The following is a 23,285-nucleotide window of genomic DNA, read 5'->3' as shown; positions in this document are numbered from 1 at the left end:
AAAGTAGTCTGTTATCTTTGGGAGCGAGAAGGTTCTTGGCCACCACTGCAGTGGTCATATCATTCTTCATCACAAAGTCCCTAACGGTAAGAGGACCAGTAGGGGATAAGAAGGATATGCGGCATATGTTGTCTTGAGAAGGCATGGCTGTCTCTTCACCAAAGTTCAAGTCAAAACGACGGTCGAATGGGCCAGACATTCTCAGAAATGATGAAGGATAAATAAGGTGCAATAAATCTCTGAAGTAAGGGGAAAATTCCTACAAGTAATAACTCTCTGAATGTACTTCTTGCACACAATTGGTGCCCTTATAAAAGAAAGGGCAATAGGGCCGTTGGTTCAAAAATCGAAGAGGCACCATTCTCCGGATTCCGAAGAGGCACCACTTTCCACACGCAACATCAACTCATCAGGTACCACAGATAATTTTGCCAAAGATCTCTGACAAAGTTTAGACACAGAAATTTTGAAGGTCCAGCTACCCTACTATTACCCATAAGGGTAAAGAAACAACACCACTACTTGATAACTAGAAAGTCCATATGTGTGTCAACCTCCGTGCTCCGTGGTAAGGCAGACTGGCAAAAATGCTCAACCTTTACTCACATTCGAGAAAACACTCCCAACAAGATTGCTTGCTTAAAAATCGAAGAGGCACCGCTCTTCGAATCTCGAGAGGCAGACTCCCAACATGATTACTTGCTCAAAAATCGAAGAGGCACCGCCCTCGGAATCTTGAGAGTCAGACTTCCGACAGGATTACTTGCTAAAAAATCGAAGAGGCACATATCTCCGAATCTCGAGAGTCAGACTCCCAACAGGATTACTAGCTTAAAAATCGAAGAGGCACCGCTCTCCGAATCTCAAGAGCCAGACTCTCAACATGATTGCTTTCTCAAAAATTGAAGAGGCACCGTTCTCCGAATCTCGAGAGCCAGATCCTCAACATGATTGCTTGTTCGAAAATCGAAGAGGCACCGCTCTCCGAACTTCGAGAGCTAGATTTCCTTGGATAAAGTTTGTTTGCAATCTTCACAGTTAACATTAGCTTTCTAGATACCACATACCATTTTTTCAAAGTGCTCTGACAAAGTTAAAACACGTGAATCTTGCAGCTCCCACTACATTGCTATGACCGAGAAGGGTAAAAAAACAACATTACCACTCGCTGTTGGGATAATTCCTATATATGTCGACAGTCATCCTCCATAGCCAGGCAGACTTGCAAATAGAAAAAATGCTCAACTTTTCTTCACATCCGAAAAGGTACTCTTAGCAGAGTTTCTCGAAATACTCAGCTTCTTTTTCCCCCGATAATACCTCTACAAACAAGCCACACCAGAGCAAGAGTATCTCATATCATCAGGGTTAAAAGCATGAGTATCCCATATCATGTTTTTTCCCAGTCTTTTCCTTTGGCATTGTTCTTACTTGCAAGACAAGGAGAAAGAAAGCAATCAGTCAACACTTGGAATCAAGCTTCTAGTCAGGAACTGACTGCCTGGAACCCCTTGCCTGATTACTTACCTGACATTGCTCTCGAGTACTTATTTTCAACATCTTATGCTTCCAGAGAAGATACCACATTTGCCTGAGGACCAGATAGGGCAAGTGAGAAGAATATAAGGAAGCATGTGGAGACAAGCGTAACAGAACACGTGCCGATACATCCACTACTTTGTCAACAACAAAAGTATCTCATATCATCAGGGTCGAACGTACTCTAGATTTGATGAACTTGTTTTGACCCTCAAATTCTTGAGTCGGCCTTATACTCTAGAGGAAACCAGAAAACACTCCAGTCTAGTTCAAGAATAAGTTTGTGGAAAGTTACTTCTTCAAAAGCAAAAGTATCTCATATCATCTCCTCTCCATTTGCTTCTCCTTATCCTTGTTGCTGTTTACGACACAAGGAGAAGGAGAACAATCAACCGGAAACCGAAGTCGAACCTCCGATCCAGGTTGCTTACTTGGAAGTCTGATTGCTTACCTTGTCTGTTACCTTATTCAGCAAATCTCCTAACTCGGCGACTTGGGAGACTCCTACTATAGGGTTTGTATCGCACTTGACCGACCCTGAAACTACAAGTAAGCTTCAAGTGAAATTGATACATTACCTTGTGCATCTTCATCGGTTAAAGATACAACCCATGGATGGAGGAAAAGTACTTTCAGAGAAGATGCAACATCTACATATGAGACAGATAAGGCAAGTGAAAATGATACCACACTTCGGTACTTAGAAGTTTCGTGATTACTCAATGGCTTGGATCTTGTAAGTCCCCAATCGAGGAGCTTCCCTAACTCGGGAACTGTTTATACCATACTTGACCAATCCCGAAACTACTGAGCACTGGTCAACGTTATATCGTCAAAGACTCAAAAGAGTTTCCCTCCAACCATGAAGACAATCACAGCGCGACACGTATCGACATCAGAAACCAATCACAACACGACACGTGTTAATGTCAGAATGAAACTAGAAACTCTCTTCTATAAATAGAGATCATTCTCTCACAATATTTCCTAATGTCATTTGTACTAAATCATTCACTAGTACTCACTAAAGGAGAGCTTGAACCTATGTACTTGTGTAAACCCTTCACAATTAATGAGAATTCCTCTACTCCGTAGACGTAGCCAATCTGGGTGAACCACGTACATCTTGTGTTTGCTTCCCTGTCCCTATCCATATTCATTTACATATTTATCCACACTAATGACCGGAGCAATCTAGTGAAGGTCACAAACTTAACACTTTCTGTTGTACCAAAGTCCTCACTGATTTTGTGCATCAACAATACTGAGAAATGATTTTTTAAATCTAAGATATAGCATGGTAATGTGAAGCTTTCCTAGATCTATTATTGTGTGGTAATGTGAAAATATTGGTAAATGAAAGAATTGGCAAATATTTTGGTTTTTTGCAAGGAGGCGTTTTTCTAAGTACTAAATTAGTTGCGAACTTGTTATTTTCTAAATTCGAACATAAAACTTTTCACATATAAGTGTAGAAGAATAATATTATACTATAGTACTAAATTGCATGCAATTTTTTATTTTTAATAAGTCATTTTATATGTGTTAAAGTGTGAACGGGATATTAAATCTTTTTCAAGTATGTAGCCAAAGACAAGTAAAGAATTCTTCGTCGAAAAGACACTTAGTACTATAATATAACAGTATTCCTCTTTGTTTGTAAATGAGAGTTTTTAGGCTTGATTCTCACCAAAGACGAATTTAAATCACATTATTGCTAACACATTGTAAGGATAAGCCGATATATTCTCTTAATGTAGATAATATCGTTTGTTAAAAAAAAAAATATCTATAAAAAAGAATTCTAAAATTTATTAAAAAATAAAATTAATTATGAGGGCATGAAGGGAACGAACCGAGAAGATGTAGACAAAATATTTACTTTTCTAATCACCAAAAAGAATCACCAAAAAAAATGAATTGTGTTGCAAAGATTAGTACATCTCTTTAATCAACGGTCAAACCAGAAGATAACATCTGATTGGACGTTCCAGATTGACCCGGCTCCGTATATAACAAGGACTGCAGTCTAATAATTTGTAGGTTAACTACCAAACAGAAATAATTAAAAATGTGATCGATACACATGATATATTACGTGTTATTATTCAAATTTTGAAATATATTTGTTAAAAAAATAATTTTTTTTTCTAGTTATATAAAGTATACGTGGTATATAATTCGTGTTTCGGTCACAATGAAGAATTCTTTTCGAAAAGGAGCGAAGAGAAAGGACACCACCCCCGCGAGAATAGGACCCTAGCCAATAGCAACTCAGGATCCACGACATTAAACCAATCGCCTCCGGCCACATCACCTACCCGCCAGCTGTTCCCTAGTCGAACGACGTCATCCGAGCGTTGCGTTTTCAATTAAATTATTTTAATCAGCATACGATGCTTCCCCGAAATTGTGATTAGCCTTAATCTCGATCCTAATTAATTACGATATCGATCTGTTATATAATTAGCGAGAGAGAGGGGTAGAGAAAGAGTGTGCGGGTGGGAAGGCTGAAAGCGTATAAGTGGTAGTGGGAGGCGCACGGCAACCGAAGATTTTGATCTGAAGCAATTTCTTGTCTTTCCCATCTAATTTTCTTTCTTGTTTCCTCCATTTTCCCCAAGAAACAAACAGAAAATTTTCCTGGGAAGCAAACAGAAATTTTTACCGAGGTACGAAACTGGACCCTCTCTTCTGGAAAACTCCGTTATCTAGGAGAGTCAAATACCTAAAACAGTTCGATTCCTTGTCCTGTTCTTTCGCTGTTTTTGAATTTTCTTTCCGGAATTGAATCGACTTTTCCAATCTTGATTCGATTAAGGGTTTTTGAATTCGGAAGGATTGAATTTTTTATCTCACCGAGAAAAGTTATCGATTCTCTGTGTGTTGATTTGTGGTTGTGGTAGATCTAGATGGGGAAGGGAGGGCAGGATTTCGGTAAACGGAAAGAGGACGGAAACCCTAGGCCGGTGGACGGCGATGTGTTTCCGGCGTGGGCGAAGGAGATTTCGGAGTGCGAGAAGCACTTTGGGGTTAACAGAAAATTAGGGTTGGGATCGGAGGACGTCGAGAAGCGGCGGGAGAAGTACGGATCGAACGAGTTGGAGAAGCACGAGGGGCAGTCGATTTGGAGTTTGGTTCTGGAGCAGTTCAATGATACTCTGGTTCGAATCTTGCTTGCGGCGGCGGTCATTTCTTTCGTTCTGGCTTGGCTGGATGGGGAAGAAGGCGGCGAGAAGGAGATCACGGCGTTTGTGGAGCCGCTGGTGATCTTCTTGATCTTGATTGTGAACGCGATTGTAGGGGTTTGGCAGGAGACCAATGCCGAGAAGGCCTTGGAGGCGCTGAAGGAGATTCAATCGGAGCAGGCGACTGTGATTCGGAATGGGAGTAAGGTTCCGAATTTGCCGGCGAAGGAGCTTGTTCCTGGTGACATTGTGGAGCTTAAGGTTGGGGATAAGGTGCCCGCTGATATGCGTGTTGTGGAACTGATTAGCTCAACTTTGAGGGTGGAGCAGGGTTCATTGACCGGAGAGAGTGAGGCGGTGAATAAGACTAACAAGCCGGTCTCTGAGGACGCAGATATTCAAGGGAAGAAAAATATGGTTTTCGCTGGGACGACTATTGTGAATGGACATTGCATATGCTTGGTTGCACAGACAGGAATGTCGACTGAAATTGGGAAGGTGCATATGCAAATCCATGTTGCTGCGCAGATCGAAGAAGATACACCACTTAAGAAGAAGCTTAATGAGTTTGGAGAGATGCTTACAATGATAATTGGAGTGATTTGCATATTAGTGTGGCTCATCAATGTCAAGTACTTCCTTACTTGGGAATATGTCAATGGAAGGCCGGCAAATTTCAAGTTTTCGTTTGAGAAGTGCACATATTACTTTGAGATTGCAGTAGCATTGGCTGTGGCTGCTATTCCTGAAGGTCTGCCTGCAGTCATTACAACGTGCTTGGCGCTTGGTACCCGTAAAATGGCTCAGAAGAATGCTTTGGTCCGAAAGCTGCCTAGTGTTGAAACTCTGGGTTGTACAACTGTGATTTGTTCGGATAAAACAGGGACCCTGACTACAAACCAGATGGCAGTGGCAAAACTTGTAGCTTTGGGTCCTAGACCTACTATACTACGGAAGTTTAGGGTGGATGGAACTACATACAATCCACTTGATGGTAAAATTAATGACTGGCCGACTGGTCGTATGGATGCTAATCTTCAAATGATCGCAAAGGTAGCTGCTGTCTGCAATGATGCAGGCATTACCCAGGCAGAACAGAAGTATGTTGCCCATGGAATGCCTACCGAGGCAGCTCTAAAGGTTATATATTTTAACCCTTTGTTATTGACTTTTTTAGGTGTTTTGATATTGTGCAATTCATTAATAAACTGATTAACATTGCATAGCAAAGTGCCTTCCTAGTACGTACCATTCTCAGAGTACATTATTTCCTTGCTTGTGATGACAATTCATTTTGTTCGAGAACTCTGCTTCATATTGAATATTTTGTTTTGTCCCTTCAGGTTTTAGTTGAGAAGATGGGCCTTCCCGAAGGATCCAAGTGTGCGGAATCATCAAATGAAAGGGATTTGCTTGGTAAGTCAAACTTTCAATATAAATGCTTCCACTTTATCTGTTTTGTTACAACTTTGAATCGGTAAGTTTACATACTCTGATGCTATGTTTATATCTTTTGTCAGGTTGTTGCCAGAAGTGGAGTGAATTGGAATGCCGAATTGCAACCCTTGAGTTTGATCGTGATAGAAAATCCATGGGTGTAATTGTCAATTCCCGTTCAGGAAAGAAGTCATTGCTAGTGAAGGTTCATATTCTAGTTTAAGTTTCAACAACTTCATAAATTGTTATGTTCATTCACTGTATTTAATCTAACGTCCAAATTGTGGCATGCTCTGATTTTATGAAACTGGGAAAGTTTGAAGTGTATTTGTGAAGTAGGGTGTAAAGGGCGCATGATTCATAAGGAATGAGTGAGATTTAAAAGAAGATATATTTATTCTCATGAGAATGTTAAGGTGGAAGTTATGCTACACTGATTTTCTTTTTCACCAAAGTCTCCCTCTTCTGAGACTTTGCAAGCTGTGTATCTGTCAAGGCGCTAGGGTTTCTGTTCAGATGTTTATCAACCATATGTTCAGAACTGAAAGTTTTTGTAGTTGAATTCGCCTTCTTACAATAAACTGAAATTGCATATTCAATTGTGCTATACTCTACCGTTAAATTGAATATTCGTATTTAAATTAGAAGTTACAAGCATGAACAGCAGAAGGGACTTCACTGTTTTTCAGTTGTATTCCTTATTTTTTTTCCCTCTAGTATTATGCTGCTTGTTTCCTCTCTGGTATTAAATGATAAGTCGAGCATGAGCAATTGCATTGCCCTTCATACTCCCTTTCTCTCCCTCCATCTTTAAATAAAAAAAAATATCTAAGGAATATTGCGGACTTCTGAATGGGGTGCTGCATTATTGCAGGGTGCTGTAGAGAATTTGCTGGAGAGAAGCACTAAGGTTCAGTTGCTTGATGGCACTGTTGTACCTCTGGATGATAGCTCAAGGAACTATATCATGCAAGCTCTTCATGAGATGTCAACTAGTGCACTGCGCTGTTTGGGTTTTGCATACAAAGATGAGCTTGGTGAGTTTTCATCCTATGATGGTGATGAAGATCATCCAGCTCATAGACTTTTACTTGATCCATCCAATTATTCGTCAATTGAGAGCGAACTTGTTTTTGTTGGCCTTGTTGGACTGAGGGTAAGTTGTAACATAGCTGTTGTCTACATCTTTTTAGTCATATATTATCATCACAGTACCTTCATTTATTGAACTAACTGTGATTGTTGAATTTAAATTTTTTTAAAGGATCCGCCAAGAGAGGAGGTTTTTGATGCAATTGAAGACTGCCGAGCAGCAGGAATTCGTGTTATGGTAATCACTGGAGATAACCAGAACACAGCAGAAGCAATATGCCGTGAAATAGGCGTGTTTGGTGCTGATGAAGACATACGTTCAAGAAGCCTTACAGGAAAAGAGTTTATGGGTCTACGTGATCAGAAAGCCCATCTAAGACAAGGTGGTGGCCTTCTGTTTTCAAGGGCCGAACCAAAGCACAAGCAAGAGATTGTGAGGTTGCTCAAAGAGGATGGTGAGGTGGTTGCTATGACTGGTGATGGAGTGAATGATGCACCTGCTTTGAAACTTGCTGATATTGGGATTGCAATGGGCATTTCTGGAACTGAGGTATTTATTTAGTTAGTTTCTCTTGTTTTGTTTTTCCCATGCCTACTTTTTGGGTTACCTATCTTGGCATTAATTAAATTTCATACCTTTTGATTGGAGGAATGTAATTTTGCATGAAACCTAGAGTTAGTTTATAGACAAAGTTTTTTGCATGAACTAAACCTTCAAATTATAGTGAGGTCAGACGATATTTTCATTAGTTCTATGTGATTTCATTCATAGATTTAAATGGAGTGTCCCGTGAAACAGGATCTGTGTTACCCACCCATTAATCTTAAGAATACGGAAGCATGAATATGTTGTAAATCACTTTTTGTAAATGTCTATGTTTTTTAGCTTAAGTTACTCATTCGTATCATAAACTTCATTTCTTTGCCATTGCAGGTTGCAAAGGAAGCTTCTGACATGGTTTTGGCTGATGATAATTTTAGTACAATTGTTGCAGCTGTTGGTGAAGGCAGATCTATCTACAATAACATGAAAGCCTTTATCAGGTTAGCATTTTTTAGTATCATACATATTGAGATGTAAAAACTTATGAATGATTGCCTTTTGAAGCAACCGCATATCGTCATACATTCTAATATTAACATTTATTCTGGAAACTAATATTAGCATTTAATCCCAGAAATTTTGTTAGCCTGCACAAGTAGTTTTCCTCTTTTTGATGCTTAAACATGTATGTTTTTTCTTTCAAGATTTGAAGTTTTAAACCCTGTTTCAGGTACATGATCTCGTCCAACATTGGTGAGGTTGCCTCCATTTTCTTAACAGCAGCATTAGGCATTCCTGAAGGCCTCATACCTGTTCAGCTCTTGTGGGTGAATCTTGTTACTGATGGACCACCTGCAACAGCACTAGGATTTAATCCTCCAGACAAAGACATAATGAAGAAGCCCCCACGCAGAAGCGATGATTCACTTATCAGCGCCTGGATATTATTCCGCTATATGGTACCTTACTTTTCACTTTCTTCCCGTTTGTTGCATTTTAATGATACAGTTTGCACGAATTTACCTGAGAACTTTCTTGATAAGTTTCTCACCTGAATCTTTGTCTGGACAGGTTATTGGGATGTATGTTGGACTGGCAACTGTAGGCGTATTCATCATTTGGTATACACATGGTTCCTTCCTTGGTATTGACCTCAGTGGGGATGGCCACTCCCTTGTGACTTACTCCCAACTTGCTAACTGGGGACAGTGCTCATCTTGGACAAATTTCACCGCTTCACCCTTCACAGCCGGAAATGAGGTCCTCTCCTTTGATAACCCCTGTGATTATTTCCATGCTGGCAAAGTGAAAGCTATGACACTATCCCTCTCAGTGTTGGTCGCCATCGAAATGTTCAACTCTCTCAATGCCCTTTCTGAGGACGGAAGCCTGCTGACCATGCCCCCATGGGTCAACCCCTGGCTTCTGGTGGCCATGTCTGTTTCATTCGGCCTGCACTTCTTGATCCTGTATGTGCCATTCTTGGCTCAAGTATTTGGCATTGTGCCCCTGAGCTTAAACGAGTGGCTTCTGGTTTTGGCCGTTTCACTCCCAGTGATTCTTATTGACGAGGTCCTCAAGCTTGTTGGAAGATGGACAAGCGCTTCTCAAATAACCAGGAGGACAAAACCATCAAGGCCCAAGACAGAGTGAAGTGAATTCCAGACTTCCAGTAGGTTGATAACTCTCGTCCGAGAGGTGCGCACTCTTAATATTTGTATACCCGGAAAACGGGTTTTACTTCTGAGGCAACAAATTTAAACCGTGGGTCTTAATTGGACTCTCTTCCCGTTTTAGTCAGGGATGGTCTGGCTGTTGAAGAACTGATCAGCAATATCTTTTTCTAGGTTTTTGTATAACTGGATAACTTTGCCCCCATTCTTATTAGTGAATGCAACAGTAGAATTATGCAAGTCTTTATCTTTTGCCTCTTGGAGGATGATATAGGTCACCTACCAACTTGGATTTCGTATCGATACTTGCTTCCTAAGTAATCTGAAACCAAATGGAAGATTTTCCCAACCATAAATCTCCCATGCCGTTCGAAACCTCTTAAATAAAACGTCGGCAAAACAAAGCTTTCTTCTATTTGGTTGTTTAGCTTTCTTGTGGGGCAAGGTTATGAGTTTTTGACTCAGCTGGATTACCAGTTTTGCTTTCAACGGTGAGACTGCCCGACCCTGAAATAGTTTGATTTGTCTAGAAATTCATCTGCAACCGAGGACTATGTTGTAATTTTATGGAGCTCACTAGGCCATTATTTGGTCAATGTGCATCAAGCTGATTAAATGTAGCCTCCATTTGAAACCTTTATTCGGCTCCAGCTCCTTTATCACAATAATTGATTTAAATTCAACGACCAAATTTGAAAACATACAATGATAATTTAAATAAATTAACTAATGAATATAACGTATAAACATAAAACAAATAAATTATTAAGGGGGCTATGTGTATCCTCTTTGATTGGAGATGATATATTAGTATGCTTGACACCCTTCGTTTAAAATTTTTTTTTTGCATGGTTATAATTCTCGACAGGACTATATTTATCATTTTTAGTTGGAAATGACGGATACTATATGTTAGGCTTTTGGAACGACCCTAGATTCTTTTGATATAAAATCTACACCATTCATACCAAGAAAGAAATAAAAGATTATGCTGTTACAAAAAAAGATAAATGTATTCTTTTGGAACCTAATTCTATGACTATTGTAAGTTCGACTCTTGTTCTTATTCTCTAAAGATTTGAGGCATTGTTTCGTACCAAGATGAAAAGCCAATTATTCAAAGAAAATAAAATAAGGAGAAAGTGCAAAATGGAAATGTAACATTGTGGGGTTTATGAAGAGTCGAATACTCATGCATAAGATTTAGAGATTTAGCGCTGGTTTGATCAGTTTTTACTTTTTGTGCTTGAGATATAGAGAATTTGTTTGAGGAAATTGAGTGAGACTGTAGGATGATGAGAGGCATGGGAATAAATAAAAGAAGAACGAATGAAAATAGAGTATTGAAAGTGAAAACAACTTATATAAGGTTTTATTTTGTCTACCTTTCTTTGTATATTTGTTCTACATCTCTCTCACATCCTTTCCACTCTTCTTCAATCCTTATTATTTTTTTTTTTACAAACGATAACGTTAGTGTATATTAGGATAAAGGGGGGCTGTGAGGGGATCGAATGCACACCATGGTGTATAGACATGATTATTTTCCGTTACTATGTTAAAGCATCATTTGCTCTTCGTTCCTCATTTCTCCCCTATGTTTTTCGCATATATTAAGCACAAATGTGAAATTTAAAAATCGAACGATTATAGAATGGACCCTCAGATTTTTCGGACGAGATAAGGAAGCACTAACAAAATTGTTTCGTTTTATAATGAGAGGAGAAAACCGAACTCAGAACATTGAATGTTTAAGAAAAGTGTCATGTTAAATCATGGGTTTTATGTGCTGAGCTCCAAGAGTTGACCCCAATCCCATTCACATAACAAGGTAACGCAAATGGCATTAGCCCAATGGATATTAACTACTTTTTCCATCCATATTATTATTTGATATTTTCTCGCCTACAAAGACCAAACCATACAGTGAGTCCACAGTAGATGTAACATCCTTACCTAACCATGGCCGATATCATATGCTATACGTATAGAGAGAGATTATTACCAAATAATAATTAACAAAGAAAAGGTTAATAGGTTAAACTACTAATTAATTAGTTAGGAAATTAAGCTAAAGGTATCAAAGCAGGACGTGGAGAATGGGGTTTTCGTGAAGAAATGGAGGCGTGTAGAAAACAGATTAGGAGGCTCAGGTCATCCCTCCTCCATGTCAAAACAACCAACCCATAAAACATAGAGCTAATAGTCAGAATTCATGTTGAATAAGCGAAAGTTTGACAAAATTAAATATGACATATTATACGACTTTATTTCTAATTATATTGAGATATTTTGTAATATGAATCTTACATTTATTAGTACAAATGGTAAGATATAAGTCAGAAGGAGACAATTGTGGTGCGAGTAGTGGTGAGCTGCTAAGTTGACATTAACATTTGATAATTTCTCTTTTCACGTCACGTAATTTTTTATTTTATTTTAATTTTTACAATTATTGGAAAATAAGGATGAGTTCGATAATATTACAACAATTTAAGAGATGGAGAAATTTCCAATCCAAAACACATAAATAAAAACTCAATACTATATTCACTGGAATTTTGAACTATCGTTGCAACGAATTAGGACCTTAGGCAATGGCCCGTCAACTTTTTAATTGAAATGAGAAAAAGAAACCCTAATTATCCAATAAAATGAGTTTGGTGAGGTTAGCAGTAATAAAGGATAAAAATTGGGGGTTTTCTTGATTTTGATGGCCAACCTAGTTTGTTGAGAAGTGGAGGGGAAAATTGGTGACATTAGAGAATTTTAATGAAACACTTTCGGTGCTGCTTATTTTTAATTAAAAAGACATTTTTACTCTAAAAAGTCACTTTTTGTACTATTCACTTACAACACATTTTTGTCATTCTGATTAAACTTAAAGTTTTCAAGTTTTTTTCATTAGTTTTTCTTAATTAATAAGATTACACATTAACAATACAGTGAAACCTTAAAGTAAACTAGAAACTTTCAGCCTGGTTGGGAGAGTTCTTTTGGCAGAACTGAAAACTCTTTCAGATAATAATTATTTTTAATTATTTTTATAATATTTGACTAAAATAGATAAAACTCCCTTCGAAGATTGGAAACACTCTTATGGTGCTTGCTTAGTAAACATTTGCACATAAACATGTAGCTGCCCTGAACTTACTGAAAATTTTCACGTGTTATATGCACTTCTTCGGTTGCATGCATGTATGCATGGAGAATCTTACCAAGAAAATGTCATATGTACACTCCGTTTGTTCATATTATATATGTGATGAGGCACTTAGTAGTGAACACTTGAAAACCTGAGAGTAGTACTTAAGCAGTTGTTAATTTAGTTGTATTTCTGTTCTTAGTGTTGAAAAATGTTTGAAGTTCGAATTCCTTCTCCTCCAATAAAGATTCAAAAAAGAAAACCCGAGCTAGTTAGACGTTAGTAACTTAGTCTAGTAATATTTTTGTTCTCAAAAGATGTTTAAAGTTTGAAAGGTTTTGAACGATGATTCAAAAAAGAAAACCCAAGAATATAAATACAAATTTAGAATTTTAAGCCTACAAGCAAAAGAAATTCCCAAGTCACTTGGGTATGGTAGTTAGTACTCACTACCAAAACTCTAAATTGCAATGAGATAGTTGTAAAAGTGAGCCAACTCATGTATCCTTTACCCCTTTGGACTTGGTAACTAGTGTGGAGAAATAGAAAGCTGGACACAACTTCCTCTCCCTCTCTTCTGACCAACTAAAGAAGCATTCACGCAAGCAACGGTTGGACACTTAAAACTCACGAAACACAGTGACCATCGTCATCACACTCACTTTCTATATATCTTTGCTCTCAAAAAAGCCCTCCTAATAATTATCAAACCCCCCACCCCACCCCAACAATGGAGCTCATAGATTTCAACCCGAGACCCCGGGGCCTAAAGCCTACCCTCGCCGAGCTCCTCCAGTGGGTCCGAGATGCGGAGAGTCCCAACAACTCTCCTCATGATCATGTTCTTCAGTTAGGGTACGGTTGCACCTCCGTGCCTTCCTCCTATCCCTTTGTCCTCTCATTCACTAATCTCACGTACAGCGTAAAAGTCCGGCGCAAAATGACCTTAGTACCCTCCTGTTTCAAAAGGAAACGAAAAACGGCAGAGATTAAACTGGGCATGGACAACAACAACACAAACACAAAAGTTTTGCTCAATCGAATATCCGGCGAGGCCAGAGAAGGCGAGATCATGGCGGTTCTCGGAGCAAGTGGGTCGGGAAAATCAACCCTCATCGATGCTCTAGCGAATAGAATCTCCAAGGAGAGCTTAAAAGGCTCGATCACTCTAAACGGGGAGGCCTTAGACTCAAGGCTCTTGAAAGTCATATCAGCTTATGTCATGCAAGATGATCTTTTGTTCCCAATGCTTACGGTTGAAGAAACTCTCATGTTCTCAGCCGAATTTCGGCTTCCTCGGAGTCTATCAAAGTCCAGGAAGAAAGCCAGAGTTCAAGCTCTGATCGACCAACTTGGTCTTCGAAATGCCGCCAAGACTGTGATCGGTGACGAGGGACATCGAGGCGTCTCAGGAGGCGAAAGAAGGCGGGTTTCGATTGGAATCGACATAATTCACGACCCCATTGTTCTGTTTCTTGATGAGCCGACCTCCGGGCTTGATTCGACGAGTGCTTATATGGTGGTGAAGGTTTTGCAGCTGATAGCGCAGAGTGGGAGCATTGTGGTCATGTCTATTCACCAACCTAGTTACAGAATATTGAGCTTGTTGGACCGGTTGATTTTCTTGTCACATGGACAGACTGTGTACAGTGATTCGCGGGCTAATCTTCCAGTGTTTTTCGGAGAGTTTGGGCATCCGATTCCTGAGACTGAGAATCGGACTGAGTTCGCTCTCGACCTCATTCGAGAGCTCGAGGAAACCCCAGGTGACCTTTTCAATTATACTATATTTTTTTACCAAATTTATTCACTATGCATGTGCCAATCAGTCGTATTTTATCTACTAGGTACAAGTAATATTCAAAGTAGGCATACATTTGAAGAAAAGAAACATAGGATAATTTGACAAATAAAAAATTGTGATCAAATTTAGTAGTGAGTACAGTAGAGTTAGCATATGATTAGTTTTTCAAATTTTTACACCAAATTAATTATACATGTTTATTTAATTCTTATTAATTGATATCGATATTTGTAGTTGATACATTTTTTTTAGAGCCAATTTAATCTAAATTACATGAAGGAGATTCGAACTTGATTGCAAAGAGGGTACATCGGCCTAGCTAACTTGGCTAATTAAGCTCGAGGTTGCATTTACTCGACATTACTTGTGAAGTAAATTTGATTTGATGCCGACTATTTTACGTTTGGATGTTGCAAAACAGGTGGAACTAAGAGCTTGGTGGAATTCAACAAATCATGGCAGATCACCAAGAACCAACAAAAACAACGAGCAAACCAAAACAACTTGATGATCAACTCCTGCTGCAAGCCAAAGCTTTCTCTCAAAGATGCAATTAGTGCAAGCATCTCAAGAGGCAAACTAGTCTCCGGAGCACCAAATGACTCAAACCTCTCCTCCTCAGTCCCCACATTTGCCAACCCTTCTTGGATTGAAATGGCAGTCATCTCCAAACGCTCCCTCACAAACTCCCGAAGAATGCCCGAACTCTTCGGCATTCGCCTAGGCGCGGTCCTCATCACGGGCATCATCCTAGCCACCATGTTTTGGCACCTAGACAGTTCCCCAAAAGGCATCAAAGAGCGCTTAGGGTTCTTCGCATTCACCATGTCCACCACATTCTACACTTGCGCTGAGGCCATCCCCAGCTTCCTCCAAGAACGATACATTTTCATGCGCGAAACCGCATACAATGCCTACCGCCGGTCCTCATACGTCCTAGCTCATTCTCTAATCTCCATTCCCTCCCTAGCCTTCCTCTCCTTAACCTTTGCCGCCACGACCTTCTGGGCCGTGGGGCTCGCTGGTGGGCTCCATGGCTTCCTCTTCTTCTTTTTCACTATTTTCGCAGCCTTCTGGGCCGGAAGCTCATTCGTCACATTCCTGTCAGGCATCGTGACACATGTCATGTTGGGGTACACAGTTGTGGTGGCAATTCTAGCCTACTTCCTACTCTTTAGTGGATTTTTCATAAGTAGAGATAAAATCCCACCCTATTGGCTTTGGTTTCACTACATGTCCCTAGTGAAGTACCCATATGAAGGTGCTTTGCAAAACGAGTTTGATGATCCAATCAAGTGCTTCGTGAGGGGCACCGAGATGTTCGACAACTCACCACTAGGAGCCTTCCCGGTGGCGATGAAGTTGAAGCTTCTCAAGAGCATGAGCACAACTTTGGGCGTGAACATCACGGCGTCCACCTGCGTGACCACCGGAGCAGATATACTGAAGCAGCAAGGGATCACGGACCTGAATAAATGGAGTTGCTTGTGGATCACCATTGCTTTGGGGTTCTTCTTTAGGATTCTCTTCTACCTTACCTTGTTGTTGGGCAGTAAAAATAAGAGGAGGTAAAAAAGAGAGGAGGAAATGTGAAATATTTCAGTCACAGCCATGTAATTCTGTGGTTGTACAAACTTTTCTGATCATTATTTGCTTATTGATTTTCAGTGTCTAATTCCAAGTTTTCCATGTAAGTTTGTGATTCATACAACACATTGCTTGCGAATGATTTACACTTTGGAGGCTAATGGCACAAGGTTATACGAAAATTCTACTGTTTAATCATATTTTACACCTTTTAGGTTTAAAACGATTTTCAAAATGGGTAAGGAGATTTTAATTTTCTTATATTAGACCCTGAGGTTTAGAAATTTTATTAATTTGCACATTTTATTGCTTTAAACATTTAATTCTTCGTCAAATTGATGCGTTTTTTTTCTTTTGTCAAGGTGGTGCATATGTGACTTACATATTAGCTCATATATATAAGGGTCTCACACTCACGGACTCACCATATAATCAAGTTAATGAATGATCAAATAATCAATCAGATCAAAGGCATAAATTGATACAATTTCAAAACAGTATGGTGCAAAATGAAAAAATTAAAACCTCACGTCTCATTTTAAAAATCACACAAAACTGAAAGAGTGTAAAATGTAGTTAACCCAAAATTCTATCATAAGACCATATTCTACAACATGAGGTAAGCTTGGGTTAGTGATTAGCACCAGCTAAAATATACAGCTACTATCATCACCACAGATTTGGTGTGACAATATTTCAGCAATTTCCTTAGCATCTAACAAGTATTTCATTCTCCAATTCGCCATGTCGAGACATCAGCAAAAAAGTTACTCGAAAAGAGCTTTAGTTTTGTTGCCACACAAGATCAGATTGCAGGCTTTCTGACAAAAAGATTATCAACAACAAAGTTTTATCTCCCTTAACCCAACCTGAAAACGAGTAGGTAACTAGTTATGAGACATGTGATTACATTCGAATTTGGAGTAGAGTCACATACTCAACAATTTTTGGAAACAAACGAAAAGAAAACGAAGACAAAACATAAAATCAACTAAGCCCTCTCAAGGACTTGTTTAAGAATAAGAAAGAGAATCTCATGTAATTATCATGAAATAAGGTTTGATATCTCAAACACATAAAAGATGACACTTAAATAAAAAAAAATATCTAAACTCAAATTAAAAACAAAATAATTATCAAACAATCTTGAATTTTCTTCGAGCGAAAGAATTGTCTAAAGAGTGGTGCTATCTACCTACATTTTCTTATCTCTCACACACATCTCTCAATTTTTCGACTATCGGATTGAATAAATTTAAGAAGATTAATGAACGAAAGTTAACAAGAATGTATGGGAGGTAAAAAAAAAAGGTGTGTAAATAGAAAATATTTTTGCTCACCACCTTCAAGTGATGGTAACGTGCACCATCCTATTTATTACTGTTGGATTAGTTTAAATTTCAATATCTGTTTAGTGGATAGACTCCTTGTCTGAAATGGGGCAAGGGATATGGATGTCAGGAAGTTTTGTTTTGTTTTTTTTGAACAAATGATATTATCTATACAAAAGGGAAAAAGGATGGGTTTAGCCTCACACTCGACTAACAACAATATGGTTCAAATTCGTCTTTGACAAAATCGAACCTAAGACCTTTCACTTATAAGTAAAGAAGAATACTGCTAGACCATAGTATTAATTTACTCACGAATGTTAGGAAGTTAAAAACAAAATTTATTTTTTCTTTATTTTTATTTTTATAGAAAAACTACAAACAAATTAAATTCGGCGGTTATGTCACAGAGCGAAATTTGGCGGTATCACAGACAACGGTATCTGCCGTCGACGTCACAAACAATGGTATCTGGCGTTATCATGTGACAACGAAATTTTCAATTCATTTTATCTTCCTCAGTCCCGACCCTCCGTCAAAACATACACCCAGTCGGCTTGTCCTGCAACTCGCAACGACAGAATCATTTATCTCTCTCTCTCTGAGAGTCCGGAAGCGTTGTTATGTCTAAAGCATAAAATTGGGGATTTTTCTTACCAGTCAAGGTACGCACGTTTGACAAAAAAATGCAAGTTTTTAGAAATTAGGGTTTTGTTTTGGGTTCTTCTTCGTGTATTATTCACTGGTACGATACTAAGCTTGCAAATTTTGAATTTTTATTTTATTTGTTATGGGGTTTTAACTGGTTTCGTGTAGTTTGAATTGATATGTTGAGCTAGAGATTAATAGATGCTGAGTTTTTGTTTGTTAATTTGATTTTAGAGCTTTAGAGTTGTTGTTTTTGAAATTTGGTGGAATTTATGCTCCTCAATTCCTCTTTTTTTTTTTTTTTTTTTTTTTTTGAAAAAAAGAAGAAAAGAAATGGATGTGGCTTGCTGTTGGTCTATTCAGATGAAGAATTGATATTTATTATTTAACTTTTTTAAATTTTGATCAAATTTGTTGGGTTCCAGTTCCACTAAGAATTTTGGATTAAATAAGAGCTTATTTGTTCATGTTTTTTTTGTTAACTGAAGTAATGAGTTTGGTCAGAACAGATGAGTTCTACTAAAAAAAATTCTATGCTCATAATGTTCATGATTTTTTATATGTTTTTAACTAGAGTAACGAGTTCAGTCTGTATAGATGCATGGTAGTGTTAAGATGCGATGGTGTTTAATATATCCTTATCGTTAATGTTAGATAACTGGATCTGAAATTCGCAGCAGGTTCCATTTGGTGTTTATCATACTTAAGCCTTTTTTTTTTTTTTTTTTTTTCTGCAGCTTGAAATGCCTCATTGTGATGATTGATATGGCAACACACGGCTAATTATTTGGTCAAATTATAACAGGGTTTTAATCTGAATATGGATTATCACTTTTTGCCTAAAGATAAGGGAACCAATCATTGGGCATCTGCCAGAGCTCAGGTTGAGAATTTGGCATCTTTTGATGGTGGAACAAGGTACCAGATCCCAGAGGATATGTTTAATAACATTTCTGAGCTTATGAACTTTGATACTTATTCTGGATGGTGCAGCCCAGCAGCAACGGACCAGATTGCAGCCTCTTTAGGGGTGCCATCATGGCCATCAGTGACCTATGCACCTTTTTACGCCTTGAATTTTGTAGAACCGAATGGTGAGCAATTGCCAGTTACGAGTGGTGCTGGAACTTTCAACGTCGGGGAAAATATCAGTTGTGGAGACAAAATTGTGTTTGATCAAATGGGGACCCCCCAATATGGGGTGTCAACTGATTCCAATGAGGCTAATGACTCAGCTATTAAGTTAAATAATAGTTCTTTTCAACACAATAATCCCATGGACATGGAAAGTTATATGATCTATAGGCCACCTGGGTTGTCACTTAATGAGAAGATGCTTAAGGCACTGTCGATGTTTAAAGAGACTTCCGGTGGGGGTATTTTAGCGCAATTATGGGTTCCCATGAAGCATGGTGATCAGTACTTATTAAGCACTTGTGAGCAACCCTATTTGCTTGACCATATTCTTGCAGGGTATCGTGAAGTCTCAAGGATGTTTACGTTCTCTACAGAAGAAAAACAGAGTTCTATTTTGGGTCTTCCTGGCCGTGTATTTGTCTCCAAAATTCCAGAATGGACTTCAAACGTTATTTTTTACAATAAGACTGAGTACCTACGGGTGGATTATGCAGCTAATCATCAAGTTCGTGGATCAATTGCTTTACCAATTTTTGATTTTGACATGGAAATGTCATGCTGCGCTGTATTGGAACTCGTCAGTACAAAAGAGAAGCCCAATTTTGATACGGAGATGGAAGTAGTTTGCGGTGCGCTCCAGGTCAGTTTCTTTCTTCTCATTTAACAAACACACACATACCATATGCAAATGATTGATGCATATCCTTCTTCTTCTCTTTTTTAAGCTTTTAGGTTCATGTTAGTGGAATTAATAGATGTAATGAATTCCCTAAAAGTTACATTTACTAATTTTTGTGTGGTGCTTCCCAAGCTTTTGTAGAAATGATACTACCCTAAATGTTTTAATGTGTTAATTAATGTTGTCAATGTTAAAGTGTAAAAATTAATATATTTTGATGGCAATTATTTGCAGGCTGTTAATTTGAGGACCAATGCACCTCTCCGACTTCTTCCCCAGGTACATGTCAGAATATGTTGTTTATTTCTTTGTTATTTATTTATGTCGTAATATTTTCCTTACTAAAATTTTATGCACTTATAAGAGAACTTTTTCTCGCAGTGCCTCTCAGAGAACCAAAGAGCTGCTTTAACTGAAATAAGTGATGTCTTACGGGTTGTATGTCATGCGCATTTATTGCCATTGGCTATGACCTGGATTCCTTGTTGCTACTCTGAGGGTAATGGTGATGAAATTAAAAGAGTATGTGCCAAAGGGGGTATTACAAATTCAAATGAGAAATGTATACTATGCATCGAGGAAACAGCTTGTTATGTAAATGATAGCAGAATGCAAGGCTTTGTGCGTGCATGTGCAGAACATCATCTTGAGGAAGGTGAGGGAATTGCTGGGAAAGCACTTCAATCAAATCATCCGTTCTTCATTAATGATGTTAAGGTGTATGATATATGTGAATATCCACTTGTTCATCATGCACGCAAGTATGGTTTGAATGCCGCCGTTGCAATCAGGCTAAGGAGCACCTACACCGCTGATGATGACTATATATTGGAGTTTTTTCTCCCTGTCAATGTGAAGGGGAGTACAGAACAACAACTTCTGTTAAACAACCTCTCAGGTACCATGCAGAAAATTTGTAAAAGTTTAAGGACAGCTTCAGATGCAGAATTAGTTGGGTTAGAAGGCACCAACACTAGGTTTCAGAAGGGGTTGAGCCCCAATGTCCCACAGAGACATTCTCGGACAACACTGTCAGATAGTGAAATGAAATCAGCGAAGAATGTCACCTTTAATGTTTTTAATCGAAAAAATGGGGCAATCAAAAGAGATAATCCTCCTGGAAAGGTATTGATTTTATAAAAGAACAATATTGTGGATAAATTATTGATACATTATGAACTTCTGTATTGACTAGTGGGGGTGCATCTTAGTCTCTATCTTAAATATTATGTTATAAATTTATGTGGGAGACTCACCTCATCTTCTATGTTCTGCATTGGGCCTTTATGACCACATTATCCTTATGTTTCTTATTACTGGTTGAAATTAAACATCTCCATGGATTTTGTTTCTTTAAGTATGGAAACACTGAAAGGGTCCTTATTATCGCTACTTGGAAAGCTATGTTATAATGTTTCATTGTTGGATCTTCACTTGAGGAATATTGTTGGAGGGATAACTTTTTATTTTGTTCTTTGTATAGGCACCGAGTGGATCAAGAAGGCAGGTGGAGAAAAAGCGAACTACAACAGAGAAAAATGTGAGCTTGAGTGTTTTACAGCAATACTTTTCTGGTAGTCTCAAGGATGCTGCAAAAAGTATAGGAGGTGAGAGTCAAGCATGACGAATCTACTTATTGTTGGATTTGATGCTTTACTAGTTAAATCAAAAGAAGATGTTTATATTTTTCAGAATCTATATGAGCTTTAATCTTACATATTCATTATCATAAGTAACTTCACATATTCTCTAACTCATTATAATAAGTAACTTCACGTATTCTCTATTGATTATTAAGCTTTTCTGTGATAAGCTGCAGATGGAGCTTATTTTTCTACCCTCAGTTTTTTTCTTATAGAATCATATATCTCCTCCATGCTAGAGTCTAGTAAGTCCATGTATAGAAAACATTTACTATCAAGTTTTGATCCAAATGATCGTTTTTATTTTTAAGTATAATTCTTGCTAATCTATTGAAAGGATTTCTTAATTTAACATATCAATGTCTTTTGGCAGTTTGCCCCACTACGCTAAAAAGGATATGCAGACAACATGGTATCTCAAGATGGCCATCTCGTAAAATAAGTAAGGTGAACCGTTCATTGGAGAAAATACAGACTGTGCTTGATTCTGTTCAGGGGGTGGATGGCGGATTGAAGTATGACCCAACTACTGGGGGGTTTGTGGCAACGGGATCCATCATCCAAGAAGTTGATGCGCCCAAAAATATTTTATTTCCTGAGAAGAATCTGTATGTTGAGAACTCTGAACCAGTTACCCAAGATCTTGTTTCAGTATCTTCATTGTCTATCAATAATGGTGGGAGTTTGACTGTTAAGTTGGAAAAGGATGGGAGTTGCGTTCCAACTTCTCATGAGAATGAGGTAAAAAATCAGAGCATCCCTCTCATGCCTTCCAAGCCCATTGCAATAGATTTTGGGTCATGCGATCCTACTAACCGTGGGACGAAGGGCTCTTATCTTGCAAAAGAAGTTAATAAATGGGGTTACACTCAGAACTCTGACTGCCACTTTGTGTCTCAGAGCTCAGGCTTCTTGGTTGCTACTGATGAGATGGATATGGGAGTACATGGAAATGATGGAATTGTTGAATATAACCAGCATAGTTCTTCGAGCTTGACAGATTCATCGAATGACTTTGGTTCAATAATGCAGGGCCACTCATCAAGCTCTCAGAGCTTTGAGGAGCAAAAGCACCCACAAGTCGAGACAACCACTGGTGAGAATGGGTCAAAAATAATTGTGAAAGCTACTTATATAGAGGATACAATCAGGTTCAAGTTTGAGCCTTCTCTTGGGTGCCTTCAACTGTATGAAGAGGTTGCAAAGAGGTTGAAGTTGCAAAGCGGGACATTCCAACTCAGGTATTTGGATGACGAAGAGGAATGGGTGATGTTAGTCTGTGATGCAGATTTGCAGGAGTGTCTTGAGATACTGGATGACATCGGGACACGTTGTGTGAAGTTCCTGGTCCGTGATGTAGCTTTTGGCATGGACAGTTCTGGCAGTAGCAACTTTCTAGGGTAAATTTTGTGTCTGCCTTTATAGTATTACATGATAGGAATTTTCCGCTAGCTTTATGGGTTTACTTCCTATATAAATGTTCATCAAGACCGCCCCTCGAATATTCAAAAAATATAATTAATAAATAAGCCGCTAACAATACGCAACCAAGAACTATGAAAATTAAAAAAGAGGTGGGGGGTTGCAACACGAGGACTTCCCAGGAGGTCACCCATCCTAGTACTACTCTCGCCCAAACTCGCTTAGCTTCGGAGTTCTGATGGGATCCGGTGCATGTGAGTTGGTATGATCGCATCCGTTATTCTATGACTTGTAATTGTATATAACCATTTCTTTGGCCGTAACCTTTACGCGTGTGAAAATCACACCGTCCCCAAACGATCGCACGAAATTCATAAATGTTGATCAAGACCGTCCCTCGAATATTCAAAAAATAT

At 38.6% G+C, this 23,285-nt stretch overlaps 3 protein-coding genes and 1 non-coding gene across 8 annotated transcripts; 3 read left to right on the top strand and 1 right to left on the bottom strand.

Annotated features, from left to right (window-relative positions):
• The first annotated feature begins 4,012 nt into the window (after nt 1–4,012).
• Nucleotides 4,013–9,713, top strand: LOC126618474 (calcium-transporting ATPase 1, endoplasmic reticulum-type-like). Of its 2 annotated transcripts, XM_050286551.1 has the most exons (9): nt 4,013–4,211; nt 4,446–5,867; nt 6,071–6,143; nt 6,248–6,369; nt 7,039–7,320; nt 7,429–7,806; nt 8,191–8,300; nt 8,531–8,759; nt 8,872–9,713. In XM_050286551.1, the coding sequence occupies exons 2-9, from the start codon at nt 4,452–4,454 to the stop codon at nt 9,451–9,453; spliced, it is 3,192 nt and encodes a 1,063-aa protein (XP_050142508.1). In that variant the 5' UTR covers nt 4,013–4,211; nt 4,446–4,451; the 3' UTR covers nt 9,454–9,713. The 2 variants fall into 2 exon arrangements, with proteins under 2 accessions (XP_050142508.1, XP_050142507.1); XM_050286550.1 differs by having other exon boundaries at nt 4,013–5,867.
• Nucleotides 9,714–13,185: 3,472 nt separating this feature from the next.
• LOC126617666 (ABC transporter G family member 20-like) lies at nt 13,186–16,089 on the top strand. The gene is made up of 2 exons (XM_050285715.1): nt 13,186–14,384; nt 14,844–16,089. Exons 1-2 carry the CDS (start codon nt 13,349–13,351, stop codon nt 15,992–15,994), a joined length of 2,187 nt encoding a protein of 728 aa, XP_050141672.1. The 5' UTR covers nt 13,186–13,348; the 3' UTR covers nt 15,995–16,089.
• Nucleotides 16,090–17,755: 1,666 nt separating this feature from the next.
• On the top strand, nt 17,756–22,935 carry LOC126619841 (protein NLP9-like). Of its 4 annotated transcripts, none has more exons than XM_050288256.1 (7): nt 17,756–18,005; nt 18,794–18,906; nt 18,982–19,765; nt 20,039–20,083; nt 20,186–20,929; nt 21,288–21,411; nt 21,821–22,935. In XM_050288256.1, exons 2-7 carry the CDS (start codon nt 18,809–18,811, stop codon nt 22,849–22,851), a joined length of 2,826 nt encoding a protein of 941 aa, XP_050144213.1. In that variant the 5' UTR covers nt 17,756–18,005; nt 18,794–18,808; the 3' UTR covers nt 22,852–22,935. The 4 variants fall into 4 exon arrangements, with proteins under 4 accessions (XP_050144213.1, XP_050144212.1, XP_050144211.1 ...); XM_050288255.1 differs by having other exon boundaries at nt 17,757–18,005; nt 18,726–18,906; XM_050288254.1 differs by having other exon boundaries at nt 17,757–18,005; nt 18,794–19,765.
• Nucleotides 22,936–23,026: 91 nt separating this feature from the next.
• On the bottom strand, nt 23,027–23,145 carry LOC126620436 (5S ribosomal RNA). The gene has a single exon (XR_007622475.1). It is a non-coding gene; the product is annotated as a 5S ribosomal RNA (ribosomal RNA).
• Nucleotides 23,146–23,285: the final 140 nt, after the last annotated feature.

The sequence above is a fragment of the Malus sylvestris genome, chromosome 4 (assembly GCF_916048215.2).
Source record: "Malus sylvestris chromosome 4, drMalSylv7.2, whole genome shotgun sequence".
Taxonomy (NCBI): Eukaryota; Viridiplantae; Streptophyta; class Magnoliopsida; order Rosales; family Rosaceae; genus Malus; species Malus sylvestris.
This window is presented reverse-complemented; position numbering and strand designations above follow the sequence as displayed.